General features: G+C 36.7%; 1 protein-coding gene across 6 annotated transcripts in view; it reads left to right on the top strand.

Annotated features, from left to right (window-relative positions):
• The window catches only part of ANO3 (anoctamin 3), a 231,268-nt gene that overhangs the window by 133,076 nt on the left and 81,949 nt on the right, over positions 1 to 16,243 (top strand). For all 6 annotated transcript variants that reach the window (XM_035328338.1, XM_035328334.1, XM_035328333.1 and 3 more), the window contains 2 exons: positions 9,979 to 10,191; positions 11,162 to 11,233. In XM_035328338.1, coding sequence (XP_035184229.1) covers positions 9,981 to 10,191; positions 11,162 to 11,233 — 283 coding nt within the window. In that variant the 5' untranslated portion in view covers positions 9,979 to 9,980. The remainder of the gene's footprint in view (positions 1 to 9,978; positions 10,192 to 11,161; positions 11,234 to 16,243) is intronic.

Below are 16,243 nucleotides of genomic sequence, written 5' to 3'. Positions count from 1 at the left end.
GTGACTGAAATTATGCAGTGCAAGTTCTGTCAAACCTAGGAACTTTTGGATTGATTATTTGTATTGTACTTCATATTCTTTCTGTAAAATATTGCTTTGAGATTTGGGATTTTTTTCAGTCATATGGTTTGACAAGAAGATCCATTGTGTGAGTTCTACTGGAACTTGCTCAAATGGCTCCCTTGGAGAAGGAAGGAAGGAACCTAGACCTGTCCAGATTATTTCCTGAGTAGTTTGCTCTATGTTGCTTTTTTAAAATGAAATAAAACCAACCAACCAAACAAAAAAACACCTCAATCTCAACAGAATGTTAAAGCTATTAGATGTTTGTTTGTTTGTTTGTTTGTTTGTTTTCTGAATATCTCAGTTTAGTTTGATACTGATATGTAGGTTATGTGTTTATTTTTGACCATTTATTGCCTCTTTATTGTGAGATCTACTTCCACAAAAGTAGCATTTTCTTTTTCTGTCCTTCTTGTAGCGAGAGGCCCAAAACTGAACGTAGCACTCGAGGTGCAGCCTCACCAGAGCCAAGTACAGGGGGACAATCACTTCCCTGGCCCTGCTGGCCACACTGTTTCTGATACAAGCCAGGATGCTGTTGGCCTTCTTGGCTGCCTGAGCACACTGCTGGCTCATATTCAGCCACCTACCAACCAATACTCCCAGGTCCCTCTCTGCCAGGCAGCTTTCTAACCACACATCTCCCAGCCTGTAGTGTTGCTTGGGGTTGTTGTGCCCCAGGTGCAGGACCCGGCACTTGGCCTTGTTGAACTTCATACCGTTGGCCTCAGCCCATCGTTAATTACACCTATTAAGATTAGGTCTGTCTTAGACCAAATTTCATCCTTTACAGCCGTTGAAGTTGCATGCATACTTGCATTTAAAAATAGTTTATTTCATACTCCAAGGCTTTGTCTTGTGTGTTGTATATTCTGTAACCTGCCTGGCTGTAAGAAATTACTTGCAGCTTTTGAAGTGCCTGTTACAGAACTGCACCTTCTGCAAAAGACCCATTCATTCTGCACTACACTCAAAAGTCTGTCTCTAGCACTGTGCAATGCTTTTAACTTCTGCTATGTTGTCCATCCATGCAAAACTGTCAGTTCCCATCTGCACTGATCTCCTTTCATCTTAATATTATTGACAAATGTGAAAATGTCCAGAGAGCTTTTTGTTACTATTCCTTGTCAAAGTGTTCAACTTTGCTTTATTTACTCATTAGTCTTAAAAGTTCACCATATTTGTGTTTTTTTTCGATAGTCTCTTCCATTGCACCATTCCATCTGCACAACATATACTAATCCTCCTCACCAATATTTGGATTTTTCTCTGGGAACACTAGTTCTATGGTTGCTCTTCAATATAGCCACGTGTAATCCAAAGCAGAATATTACTCCAAAACAAATCTCTTTTGTTTATTGGCACAAGTTCAGGTTTTTGTTTGGTTTCATCGCAGCAGTTTAATTGCAAGCCTCAGTCAAGTCATCATGGGGAGTACCTTCCAACTGCCTGGAATTCTCAACTGAAATTTTGCAGGCATCGCTTTGTCAACAGTATTTTGAATTTCTTTGAATACCAAGTGAATGTGATGTGCAATTAACCAGCCGTTCCTACTTTTGGGTTTCTGGAAGTAAAATGTAATCCATGTAATCCACAAGATGATTTTTTGTTGTTTACGTCTCTTAAAGAACTAGATTCCGTAGAGATTTGTGCCAACGTCTGAGGAATACCAGGGTATTACTACTCTACTGACTAAGCAGCTCTTCTTAACTCGGATTTGCTCTGCACACCACATTGTCCTCTTTACCGCAGGCAGATTTCACATAGGTTTGATACATTGTTTTGCAAGGAATATGCAGAAAGCTGAGCAAAACCAGCAGTTATAATGTGCATTAGGTCATAAGACCCTGCTTCTGCCTTGCTGACTTCTCATCTGACCACCCATGACAGAATACAGATGTTGAAAAAGGACATGTCACGGTGAACCTTGCCTGTAAAGGAGCTGGCTGCAACAGACCTTTCATCTCCTAACGTGAAAACGAAGCGGAGCCATTTGGTATACAGTGAGAGAAGGCACCGACTTTTATTTCCTGACTTTTACTCCTTCTGGGGCTCTTTGCTTCTGTTGTTATTTTTCCTTTGTTTGGCTAGCACATAAATATTATTTTTTTTAAAAAAAAAAAAAAAGATAACTGGACTCAAACCCCATGATACCTATTAATTTTATGCTTGGTGCATTTAAGCAATATCTTGCTCTATTAAAAGGCAATAATGCACTTTCTTCCTTTTCCTTAACCTCATTATGTTCTTGCTAAATCAACTCAATTGTAGCAGTTCTGGTCTCCTGAGGATTCTCTGAGAAAGCATTTTCAGAGGAATTTCAAAACGGAGGCCTGTGGAATAGCCTACTTTGAGATGAATATTCTCAAGATTTCCTGTTGTTTTTGGGGGGTAAGAGAAAATATAATATTTTGTTTAATTTCTAATGTTTTCTGGCAGAAGTGTTTGTTACAACGTTGGAGATATTCCAGACTAGTTAGCAGCCTGCTGAAGCCTTTTAATTCCCATGTTCAGTTAAGCACAAAAATATTTTATTTTCACGGGAAGTGTTATTGATGACTCAGGCACCCATTTCATTCCACTGAAATTAATGTTTAAGTGACATAAGACCAGATATTCTTAGAGATAGGCTTTATAGAAGGTATTGCATAAAGCTTTAGAATGATGTCATTATTTAAACTATTTTTGTCCCTTTTTCCTTTGATTTTGGCTCTCCAAAAAAAATCAACTAACACTTTTTTCATTAAAAATAATATATAGGTGATCTAAACCACCTTGATTATGTAATCAAGAATGTAAGGGGAAGAACTAAGGTGTGAAGATCTAAAAAAAAAAAAAAGTATTTTTCTAAAGTAAGATGAATATTATTGATTCTGAATGAGATAATGCAGTTTTTCTTAAATGAGAGTTCAGTGGCTGGTATTGGCTGCTTCTAGGAATCTTGCAATATGGGACAACTTCTATACATTTCTTAGGTAAAATCAAAGATGAAAACGTGGCTATACTTTTTTTTCTCTCATTCTGTGAGTTAATTATGTATTTTTTATCAAGGTAAAGCTGTTTAAAGTAGTAGACTTTATTTTAATTTTCGGTTGATCATTATGGGAATTACCTAATAGGCACCATGTGGGATCAAGGCCAGGCATCTACTAAATTTAGGAGAGGTTTGTGCAGATGCAGGTAATTTTTTGATTCTGGTGCTAAATTTCCTGCAGCTTCCGTAAAGAAATAAGTCTTTGCTTTGTAGGCCTGAGTGCATGACGAATGTAGAATGGAAGGAACGTAGTTTGCTATTCTTTGTGATCATGTAGTAGATCTGCGTGTGTTTTGTTGGATTTTTTGTTTGTTTTACTCTCCATGTCTGTTTAAATAGGAGTTAGAATACGGTTAAAATAAAAGCTACAGAAACGGGGAATATTGTTCCCAAAAGTAACTTAAATGGGAGGAACATCTTAAACCTAGGTTCTTTAAAACCTTCAGTGTTGTTGCGTTATTGGTTTGCTTCTGTTGGCACAAAAGCAAAATGTCTGGGTGGAGATGGTTTTGCTAGAGACTAAAAAGAGTTCCATATTGATAGGGATATCAAGCTCAAGCCCAAGCCCAAATAGCAGACTTAGTAATAGTAAAACCGTTATTGGCTAGGTTTCTTTCCCAGCAGAGTCCTCTAGGGATCATTTTTAACCCTAGTTGCTATATTTAGTAGTGACCTGGAAGTTTACTTAAAATCTTTGCTGCAGTAGTGTGCAGAGGTCATGAGGACTGAAGCACTAAATTGAGCACTGGCCAACAATAAGCATTTCAGTACAGAAGTTGGAGACTTTTCCTGGGAAACAGTGTCTTGGATTTATATTTTTGCAAGTGGCAGCTATTTATAACAGATCCTCATTGTCCGTGGAAGACTATAGCCAGGAGGGCTAGTATGACTTCGGAGCCCTTGTATTTGCCATTGTTCCAGTGCTGTTGGAAAGCTATGTGCTGTTCTACTGCCAAATGAGGAAAGAAACACATTTTTTTTTTATGGGGTTCCACTAATCCTTCCTTATAGCACTATGTATGTAATAGCTCATCAAAAAAAAAAAAAAAAAAAAAAAAAAAAGATAACAAATTTGATCTAGTGTAAGCATCTATGGCTACTTGATAAAGTAATAGTTTTCTGCTTCTTAACCTATTAGATAAAGCACTATAAAATCAAAGCTTAGAAACTGAAGCGTAACAAAACTTTATTATTGGAAAGATTTGTGGAGGAAAAAGATTCTTCTTTTGATTCTTCTTTTGATTCCTCTTTCTGAAAACCACTGTAGCATAAATCAGTATTTTGAAATAATTACTAACTAAACTTTTTTTTTGAAGTCCTATTTTGTGTATTGTATTGAAGATCATTTAGATGATCCCACCAGTTCATTCCTTTCCCATTTCTGAAGGTTATTTCTCACACGTGTAACTGGGGAAAAGAAAACCTAGCACAGGTATGGCATTTACAGTTGACTTATTCATTTTTGTTCCTCTTTTCACAATGTTTGTAACCAGGGAAGAAAAAATAATGGTATTAAATGGAAACTATCTTAAAAGGCATGATGGATGATATCATTAAACCTCAGATTATTTTATAAACACCTTCATAAATCAATTTTATTTGTGATGTGGGATGAAAATGAAAAATACCTTCACAATGAGTTATCATTCAGGATGTATTTATTGGCTAGCCTAGGAGTTACATTCGCCTAGTGGCTATGTCTGAACATTTAATAGAAATAATGTTGACCTATTCATTTCGTAATGGAAAAGACAGTTAAAGGAAATCTGGAAAAATACCTTGAGAAAATTGGGATTCATAAGCTTGCTTGATGCACTGATAGTATAGAAGAGAAATAAGATTTATCTTTGAAGGCTGTTTTCTGCCTGGTTATTATGTGTCTTATTTTTCTTTTCTTCATAAGGAAAGGGTTGGCTAATTTTCTCTAGCTTTGTTCAGGCTTTTTAGTTGGGTTTACCATATAATAAGAATACTTGACATTAATTTGTTTTTCTGTAAGAACATAAGTAAGCTCTGATGTTCTCCAGTTTGGTTCTACATTTTTTATGAAAAAGGAAAAGGGGTAAATTTCTTAGTCAGTTATAGGTCTAATGTATGAAAATGAATAATACCCTTTGCATTTCTTAACATATTACAAATAAATGAGAAAACTAGTATCTGCTGGTACTGAAATAGTTTGTTTCTTCATTATTAGGCATCTTTTTATCATAATTTCCCGGAATTTTATAAAGAAATTATCATACATTGTTTTCTTTTGGAGGTTGCTGTTGCCAACCGGACTAAGCTTATTCTTTAGCAGTAAGTACCTGTGACATCCATTGATTATCGAAACCCAAATTTTATAGTGCTTCTTCAGACTGGAGCTGTTTTCTACTTCAAACTCTAGAAATATGTTTTTACATAAAATGTAAATGTCATGAAAATCATTGCAACTTCTCTTTGTGCTGTATTTCATTAGAGAGCCTAATTATGGTGACACTGACAGAAACATTTGAAATTTCTCTCTCTTAGTCTGTTTAATGTGTTTTGTAAGTGACACTTCATTATTTCATTTTAATTAGACTCGTGCAGTATGTGAAGCCAACGGATTTACGCAGTTTTTTGGGTTTTGTTTTTTTCTTTTTACAATTAAGAGGGCATTTTTATCACGAAAAACTTACGATGACATGAATTGTTGGTAAGACCCGTATGTTATTGACATTGATTGTGGACATTATTACATACCGCACCTGTAAAGTTGATGCTATTGTTTTGGCTTTTATAGCAGTTAGTCCTGTTTCAAACTAAATTTTACGCTGGATTAATAGGCACTAGTTATTCGGCTATTCTTTTTGAAATTACCAACGATTCGGTCTTGCTAAGTGTGCTTCTGTCGTTAGGCCGACAGTGCGTATCTGCTACCTATAAAACTTTCCTCATACATAATTCAGAGCCAATGAAATGCAAATAATTTTTTGTTACCTCTTAGTAGAAATGATTAGCTGTATTTCACAGAATGAGGCTTAGGAGAATTTTTCTTTTATGTTTTTAATGGCCAAATCCAGAAGGCATCTGAGAGCTGGCTTTATTTAGCATTTATCGAGATGGGCATAATGTTGAGTGTGCATTAAATCGTGCGTACCGGTTTAACGATCAGAAAAGCTCATCACACTCTAGCTCCATCCTTCCTGCCTGCTCTGCCAGGAAGCTATGAGAAGATGTAGTACAGCTGGCTATTCTGGCTTTGAGCCATGCGTGGATTTGCCTACATATCAGGAATCCCCTACTTTCCCTCAGAAAAAAACCCTCTCTCTTAGGCAAAAGTGCTAAAATAAAAGGCAGGATCTAATTACACCATAAACTTTAACCACCTTTTTCTCCTATGTGAGAAATCTCCATACTCATGCTGTGCTCATTTCCATACTCATGCTAAGTGCAGGGGGAATGTTTTATAGGAAAAGATAAAATGAATGCAGTTTGAATAGAAAAACAAATGATATTTTTTTTCAGGTCGTGGCCTTGCATGCCCGAAAGCTGTCTTAACCGTGTGTTTCAACCATTTTGCTGCAATGCTAATTTCGGTACAATACAAATGATTGTCATCTTTACCACGTTCAAAAACTTTTGCACAGGTCATAAAGATTTCCTCCCATGAAATCCTCTGTTTCCCTTAAATTTGACAAGTGGTTACTTGTCTTTTATTGCTGTTCCTAATATCCTTGACTGAGCAAGTGAAGTATTGTAAAGTTGCAGTTGGGAAGGTCCAGATTCCCCCCAAAAAAAACGTATGGCAAAGAGAGGAAGAGATTTTCAGTAAATCAGTTTAGTGACCCAGTTTATGATGGTAGCCACAAGCTGTTTGTATGCCAGGGCTGAAGAAGCATTGGCATGCAATAGCAAATGCCACCAAAACTAGCAGGCCGTGCAGCTGGACTGTGGCGCTCACCCAGAGAAGAGAATGGATTAAATGGTTAAATGGTTAAATTTGAATCGTGGAGGGAGATCATACTGCTGTGTGCAAACTGCAGTGAGGTTACTTTCTTTATTCTCTCATGTGACTCATTCTCTCTAAGCAGAAGCAGCATTGTGTGTATTAAGGAATCAGCTTGAAATGATGTGGAAGAATACGAAGTAAGAGAGAGCAAAAGGAAGTAATTTTCATTTAAATTGAGGCAGCGCTTCATAAAAGAATTGTACTTTTTAAAATGTATATCACTTAAACTGTTGTCAGAATTGAATGACAGTGTGTGTTATTTGCATTACCTTAAATTTCTTTGGTAATAAAATGATTCATCGTGCTACATACAGTGATTCCAATAAGAATGCAGAAAACGTTTTTTTTGCCAACATGAACAATTATACATGAGGGTCTGTGATTCGTGTCAGTATGCGGCTGCTGCAGAAACTGATCATTACAAAATACATCTCTTTCTATATTATTCTGTAGTATCCGTTGCTCTAACTGTAGCTTTCAGCCTAATAAACAGGTCCATTTGCGAAGCACTGCAAAGAATACTTCCCAGGAAACTTGCGAGTAGCCTGGCAGGCACGGTCTGGTGTTGCTTTGTCTGGGCAGGACAGGGTCGGGGCTATAGCCCAGTGCCACCGCGCACCCTGTTGGCACCGAGCCTTCACTTTCAGAGCCATTAAAAGCAGAGCCCTTTCTTCTCATAGCTATTTAAGAACGTGTGGCACCTTCTGAGGCAGGAAGACCAAGAGCAGTTACACTGCGTGGCAGATCTGGAAGAACTGTCCTCACTGGGAGATGCAGTTGTGCCTTTCCCGATGCAGCGATGCTCACGCTGCAGCAAAGCATGGTCAGTGACATCAGGGATGTTTTCAAATGAAAGGCTCTTAAAACTTTAGCCATTGTAGGTAAATACTGGAACTATCCTGCTGATCATTATCCTGCTTCATTATGGACTCCCGTTTGAGCTTCAGAGAAGAGACATCCTTGCTGAGCGTGATGTGCTTCTTTGAGTGGCACAGATTTTGTTGGGGAAAAATCCTCAGAATTTCATGGCACTCCAAGCAGCAGATAGATTTAGATTGCGTGGTGTTTTGTTGATGTTGCTTTTGTTTGTTTGTTTTTTTACATAGCACAAATGGAGAGGGGTAAAATACAGTGCTAAGAGACCAGGATTTTTAAGGAAGTGCTGCAGTGTAAATTATGCTCTCAAGCAGAGAAATAATGTTGTAAAATAGACTCTCTTCATTAATTGTCTGAGGATCTTTGACACCGTGCACAGCGATCACAGAAGATCTGTTGATTTTATACAGGTAGGAGGCTTTAGCATTCTTCATAAGCAAGCCATAAGACTATCCGATGCAGAGGTAAATCGTACATTTTAAATTAGTGCTTGACAAAATGCTTGGCTTTTGGTGTGTCTTCTGAAAATACATATGGCTTTTTCGTTTATTGGAAAATGCTAAGAATCAGTTTCACATCAAAAAAGGATGAAAGCATGAATGCTAAATAAAACAGAGTGCTAAGTTTAGACAAAAGCAATGTTTTGGGAGGACCCAATATGTTAATGACCATATGTGACTTGTAATATTCATCTTAAGATTTAATATCCACTCAGAAATGCATGAGACAAGAAAGCCATGTCACCAACAAATAATTGGTATATTATTTTTTCTTTTTAATGATTTTCCTTGCTATTTTTTTTAATTCTTTGGTGTATTGCTTTTAATAGTTGGTGAAGCACAGAATCTTAAGCTGGGTTTTCTTTTTGAGACAAACTAATTTGCATTTGATACACAAAAATGAATTGTGAGTTTTCATTGAGACTTTCTAGCGTCAATATTTCCATAGGAAGAGCAGTTCTCAAAGAAGCTCATTTCCTGTAGCTAGCGTTTTATTTCAAATGCCTTCAAGAAGACAAATAAAATATTAAACTCATATGTCTGTTTCACTTGCAAGAAACAAAACAAAGGCAACCCAGTCAGTAAAGCAAGTTACTATATTTTCTGACACGCGCTTTTGCATGAAATGCCTACTGTTCAGTGAGTGTGTCTATTTAATTGCCCTTGAATTGTTTCATGTCTGAGTTTCTATAGTGTAATTAAAGTAATATGAGAAATTTTCATAGTGCTCGATCTATTAAGGAAAGAATAATGTTTTTATGGTATATTGAAGTCTAAATCTGAAATTGTAAGACTAATAATATCAACAAAGATGACCATAATGCTTTCTTTTGGTGTGTGTTGATGAACAGTTCTGTACTGGGACCATGACTGGGGATGTTCTGATGTTGGACTAAGCAATTCACATTTTTTTCATTTAAATTAACAATCTGCTCTTTCAAGTGTTCTCATTGGTTTTACACAATTGATGAGTGCCAATGAATGGTGTGACCTGAACCTAGGCAACACATATGAAAGCCCGTGATTATGCATGTGTCTGAGAAGAAAAACTAGAATTAGCTAATCGATTTGTCATAACTCAGAAGCATTTTAGGTATATTTCAAAGGAGAAGCTGGTCATGAATCCTTTGGGAAGTTCGTGAACATTTTTTGCTTGTATGTCTATTTTTTGTGTGTTTGTGTGTGTGTCTTTGAGGATTTTCATTCATGAAATTTTGCTAGACAAATCATTGTAATGGTGTTAACACTGGGTACTGTCATTTGCTTCCTAATGACTGGATAACGTGTACCGTGGAACTACGGGATTAAGAATATTGTCAGTGTGAATCCTTGTTTTTTGATGGAAGAGTAGGTGAAGAATTCCTGGATTCTCTTTACAGCTCAGCATTCTTCTTCAAACTTGAAATATTTTAAACATTTTTGTTGAGTCGGAGAGTTGCTTATTAAGTGGATGAAAAAAATTGCATTTTCAAAACAAGCAGTCTCTCTTTGTTATTGCTTAACACAGCTTCTTTTTCTTTTGACTTTTCCAGGTATGAATACCAGCAAGAGTGAGACAGTGAAAGAACATCCCTTACAACCCTCTAGAAGGTCTCTGCCATGCTTAGCTCAGAGCCAAACTCATCCTCAGAGTCTGAGCAAGCATTCTTCATTTCTGCAGCCAAATCGTGTGCAGCCACAGCCTCGGCCTCAGCCCCTAAGTGCAGGGACATCTACAGCTACAGTGGATGTAGTGTCAGAACGAGGTAAGAGGCTGTCTCTCAGCAGCTCCTTCCAACACTGGGTGTGGAAGGGATCTTTGGGAAGATTATTCATAGTCCTGTGATATCTTAGATATAGGTGTTGTTTTTTTTTTAGCATCTTCCATTAAATTACAGAGGCATCCGATAAGCTTTGATATGTTTGGGTATCTACAGTTTGTTGAAGAGGCAGTGACGGAGTTGTATGCAACAGCTGGAAGAACCTTGGTGCCGAGTTCTTGAGTGTAATCCTTGTAATGTTTGAAGTGAGGCTTTAAAAAGTTTTGCTTATTTGTCTAAATTACAAGTTATTTATGCTCGCTGAAAATAAGACAAGGAACTGCTCGCATATGCTGTGAAACAGCATGAAAGTTTCAGTAGTCTGTCCTAGGAAAGAGAGGAAAAAAATAAATCCTGGGCTTTCTGTACTAAAGGTCTTTAAGTATGTTGGAGCAGACTTCTTCATTCGCTGTCATCATCCAGGGAAGAGTGCTATGAAGAGAATGACAGAAGGGGGAAAATACCTGTGAATTTTAGCTTTTGTTGGGCACAGGCTCTACTTTTATTTTATAACTGCTATTTTAATAGATAAGCATGCCTTAACAGAGAGACTAGTCTAGCTGGAGATTTCAGTCATTGTGTACGTACCCTATCGTCAGCTATTGCCAATCACTGTTGTCAAATCTGTGTGAACCTGTATAGCTTCAATTGACTGGTTTCTGCAGCTAAATTTTGCAAAGTCCTTCCTTAATGTCGATAGGCACTAAATGTTACTCTACTAAGCTATTTTACCAAGTAAAACTTCTCTCTGGAAGAGTGAAAGTCTTCAGTAAAGTGATTGTTTTTTCTTCTGCCAGTGGAAAGTACTTATCAACACTTGAGCGTATTTCTTGTGTTTTGAGTCACTGACCGCTTTAAAAAGTGTATCTTGCCTTCATACATGTGTATGATGATATGACTATTGCTTTTATTCCAGCTAAAGTGATGGAGACTTTGGAAAACAATTTGATCAAGCTGTCTAATACTGAATACAACGATCCATTTTTAGGTAAGTTTATGTCTGAACTCAAGAAATAACAAATTGCCAATGCTTCCATTATACTTGTGGTATTTCTGTGTGGAAGAGCAATACTTATCCTGAACTGCCAGGTTGTTTTGAAGCAGGACAATAAATGTGACTAATGAAATGTGTGCTATCACAGATGTTTTAAGGGAGACATTTCAGAAAGTTTTGTAATACTTTCTCAATTTTTAGACCAACAGTAAATAGCGATTAAAGAGACATGTATTTTTTCATACATTTAATGTAACCTTTTTCCATAACAGTCCTTCATAATACAATCACTTTGAAGCATACATTAGAAATTCCTTTGAAATTGTGGGTTTTTCTCCTATTATTATTATTCCTGTATATTACTTTGCTCAGGATTATCGTGGTTGCAGTTGTTATGTTGTTTTTACTCTACATATTAACGCAAAATATCTGACAAAAAAAAAAAAGTTACAGAGGAAAATAGCTGTAATTGGGGCATATTTGTAACTGCACTGATGCTATTCTGATGCTTAAAGCCAAAGAAAGTAGAAAAGTCTTAAAATAATGTCATCCTTGCAATGTCAGAGACTATATACACACAAAAGAAATAACTTGTAGGTTCCAAAACTATCTTTTCAATTCCCTGTCCATATATCCCCTATTAGAAGTACATAAAGATTTTGCTGTACCTTGCCTAACTACTGTGAAAGCTCTTTTTGTTCAGAGTCAGTGTAGCATCCAACTAAAAATGGTATCTTCATGCTGAAGGAAAGAGATTTGCTTTCAGAAAGCTATTTCTGCTTAGCTCTCACTTGTTTTTGTATTGATTTTTCTTGCTTCCTAAAATATATGGTAGAGAAGAAACTCTTCAAAGCCTCCTAAAGCAGTGGCTACTGGAAATGTGAGTGAAACTGATAGTTCCTCCAAAACAAAGTAAAAATGCTTCAAAATCGTTACAGATTCCAAAAACTTGGCGTGAAGATTGTGTTAGAACACCACACGTCTGAGTTAGGTTCCTGTTGAAGTTAGTGCTGTCCCTCAGCGTAAAATTGGTTGCATTGCATACAGGAATGGGTATGAGAAGTTTACACTGTTATTCTTAGTTTCTTCTTTTTTTAAAAAAAAAAAAATCCTGTTCTTTTATTTTATTTCAACTAATTGCTCACATATACAGACCTCAGAGATTGAGGAAAAGATAGATCGAGTCCCATCAGCTCAAAATTGTGTTAAACTTTTCTGTGGATGTTCTCTTCTGACTATAGCTGTGCTATTTGAAGAGACAGAAGAAAATATTGAAATGGTAGCCTTTTTCTAAAATGGTTCTTTAATGTGTAAATCAAGACACTCCCCAATTATATCACTGAAATCAGTGACACTACTGTATATTTAGAGAAGTGTGATTGGTTGGGATCTTCACCTACAGGCACAAAACAGTATTTATAAATAAATCCCCGAAAGGTACAGTAGGGATTGCGTTAGATAAAATCAGCATTAAGCTCACCATGAGAAATCAGGGACAGTTAAAAGCATTTTTTTTTTTTTTAAAAAAAAAAAAGCCTTTGTATAAACCTTCAAAATGCATATTTTTTTTTTCCTTTTGAGGATCTTGTTTTGTGTGTGTAAGAAATTGTCTCCAAGACTAAGCCAGTCTGTGATTCTAAAGCGAAGAGAAAATAGATTTTTTTTCCTGAATCCGAACAATCAGCTGAGTATTGCAGCTTGAGCTTTGATCACCAAGGAAGTGCGAATGATGCAATGCTGCTCCAAGCTTTAGTCGGCATTCTGGCACTTTGATGAAGTTTGCAAAACAGTCTGACTAATGGGTATCATCTTTTTAAGAAACCTTTTCAAACCGCTCTCCTGAGAACGTGAAAGAATGCTGAATTAAGTGAATGCGGTGAATTTTTAATTAGACAGTATCATGGAAGCGTACACAAAATAGACCAAATGGCTTTCTTCTCTTTCCGAACTGTAACCGACTGGATCTTCTGCCTTTTTGTGAGAAAGGGATTAAGAGGCATCAGATAAACGATTTGAATTCAGTGGAAAGCTTCTCCTTTAATTAATTGACTGTAGCTAAGTCCATAAATATGTTGGACTTATTTAGTCAGTAATGTTGATGAATTTGTAAAGTAGGCAGGTGATGTATTACACCTTTCTGACAGGTAACACAGCCAAACAGAATCAAGGATACAGTGGTTTTATGTGTTTGGTTTTTTTCCTCTGTCAGTTTTATGTGGTAAGTAGTGTTTTTAGTTTGAGAAATCAGGAAATTCAAGGAAAGAAATAGGCACTGAGCTTCTGTAACGTAAAATGTGATCTGTGGGGTTTCCGATGTGCTGTATAATGCTCTGTGCTTAGCCAAAGCTCAGTGGAAATTCACATCCAGCAAAGGTTAACATCAGGGCCTTCAGATCTTACACAAGGTGGAAAGCACCTGGTGCTTAGTTCTGGACCTTTAATAAACAGGATTCATTGCATTTCTCAAAGGGTGGTTGTAGAAATTTTCTATTCTCTCTAGAGCAAAATCATGCTATTGCTTCTACTTCCTTGAAAATGTTCCTTCTGTTCCTAGGTTTTTGATTTATAGAAGAGTATTAAGTTCTTTTTGTCAACTGTCTGACCTTGTCACTTATTTTACCTTGAGTTCTCAACAGGCAAATCTAAAATCTGAGCTTGCTGTTCACCAAGGACATTAATCACTCAAGCTTCAGGGCAACTTCTTTGATGACTTCTACTTTGCTAATGATTGAAGGATTCCTGATTTTTGAGGGTTGAGCAAATGGCTTTTTACTAAGACCTTCCCTAAGAAACAAATATGCCTGCTAACCAATATAGTATGGCTCCAATTCTGGATGTGTATGTGGAAAAACCAGTTACGGTAAATTTCTTCTCAACAAAAATAAATTTATGTCAACCCATTTAACTACAAATAGCTAGTCAAATCCAATAACCACACATCTGGGGGGAATTTCCTGAATAAGTTCTTGATGAGAAAATCCAAGTTCCTCAAGACTTCTTTGAAAATACCTGTGGATGAAGATTTCTGACAGTGGGGGAGACTTGCAGAGTAATCAGTACCCTGGCAGGCAAGCTGACTGTCAGGGAGTAGAAGGCTGACAGTTGAGTTACTGATTTCTGCAAGAGTGGTGCGCACAGCAACTTGGTGACATTGTTACAGTCTGTAATACCTGGAATTTTTCTTGAAAGATGCCTGAGGTTTTTGTTCTAGTATGAAACTGGAAAACTTCAGAGCAACTGTTGTACAGACAGTAGAAGTATTTACTGTCTAGCTAAAATCTTTGATGCTAGACACGAGGGAGATGCTAACGTGGGAGGACAGAGACACTCAGGCTGTCTTAGTGTGGTATTTCAGGTAAGAAGAACAGTATGTCTGTGATTGAGCACTTACCTGTGGTGCGTTCTCATATTAACAATATGGCCATACGTTTTGTGATGAAAACTACAGGATCTGTATGTCTTTGTGTCATACTGCACAAATTAAATTTCAGGAGACGGTGCATGTTATGTTGATGTGATAGTCACAAATACCTAAAATGCGTAGTTATAGCAACATGAGAAAACCCTTTCCTGTGCTATTTTAGAATTGAGTGTCAGGATCGTATAAGAAGTAAATAAAAGAAGATTTGAAAATACATGTGTTGTATTTGTGGATGCACGGAAATCTGGGTTACACAAGAACATGGACATTAATATTACTGAACTTATTACCATAACAAAATATTATTTCATTGTCACCCATTTTTAAATAGATTTGAAAGTCATACCAATGACACTCAAGTAGTTGTCATTCACCCTCTCAAAGGGAATTCAATGTTGTGCTTTCTTTCTCAGTCTTCTGTCTGTGGATATTTGCTTGAAATTAGTGGAGTATATTTATGCTCTTTTATGATTTTATTGTGCTTTGTTTTTCTTCTGAAAGATGTGCTCAGCAACCAGTTCAGCAGTGCCAGCTGGATTTAAATGATATAGGAGGTTGGACTTCAGTTGCGAAATCTGCCTTTGCTGCAGCTACCAATAATAGTGGCTCTAGGTAAAGTTAGAAAAAGTAATTAAGTGGGAAATATTTAGTTGGAGCAACCTCATACAGAAAGTCAAATGCCAAAAATGAGATGAGTTCCTTCCTGTAATGTGTAGTGTGGATAAAAAATAATAATAAAAAAAAGAACTATGTCAGGTGCAAAGGCTCACAGAAACAGGAAATAATCTTCCACTGAGTAGTGTGTTCTTTTCCCAAGTCATCCTCTGTGTTCAGCAGTAGGAGCAGAAGGGCAGTGGCAGCATTTGGACAGATAGGTGGCATGTTTTTATACCTGCTAGGTTCATTTACATTGTTAAAACTACTGTCATTAGTGTTGCCAGGTTTGAGTTCTTTTATGTCCACTTTCAAACCCTGTAAACCAGATTTACGAAGGGTTTTCTTATTGCAATACAGATTAATGCCTTTTAAATTCCTGTTTAGCGCATAAGTAGCTAAGGACTCGAGATTTTGAGAAGTTAGGCCATATTGAAAGTGCAGTTAAAGTAGGAGGAAAAACTTGCGAATCTGATGCTCAGTCTACTTCTTAACTTGAAAATCCAATTTGCCCGTTCTAACAGAAATATCTGCATATAAGTAGCTTTCTAAACTGTGTCAAAGTAGGCAGAACTATGACATGCTGAAATGTCTCATTTCAATTAAGATGTCAAAAATGAGTAATGGATAATACAATCAATAGAAATTGGCATTCAGGGTTTAGCTATAATGAGCATCTAATTTAAATTTATTTGGCAGTTTTTATCAGCTGCCTCATTAGCAATTAAAACAAAACTTTGTAATTCATTTATTCTTTCTTCAATTCTTTTTTTTTTTCTGAATTAGGTCAATTATGAGTGCTTTATGCATGGTAATGCAGAGATTGAGAAGAATATGATTCAAGAATATGACTCAGGCTCAATTTCTGCTTCAACAGAAAAGTGAAGTTTCCACTGCAATGCTTAGAATACATTTTTCAAAAGCTTGTT

Source organism: Oxyura jamaicensis, chromosome 5, assembly GCF_011077185.1.
Source record: "Oxyura jamaicensis isolate SHBP4307 breed ruddy duck chromosome 5, BPBGC_Ojam_1.0, whole genome shotgun sequence".
NCBI lineage: Eukaryota > Metazoa > Chordata > Aves > Anseriformes > Anatidae > Oxyura > Oxyura jamaicensis.
This window is presented reverse-complemented; position numbering and strand designations above follow the sequence as displayed.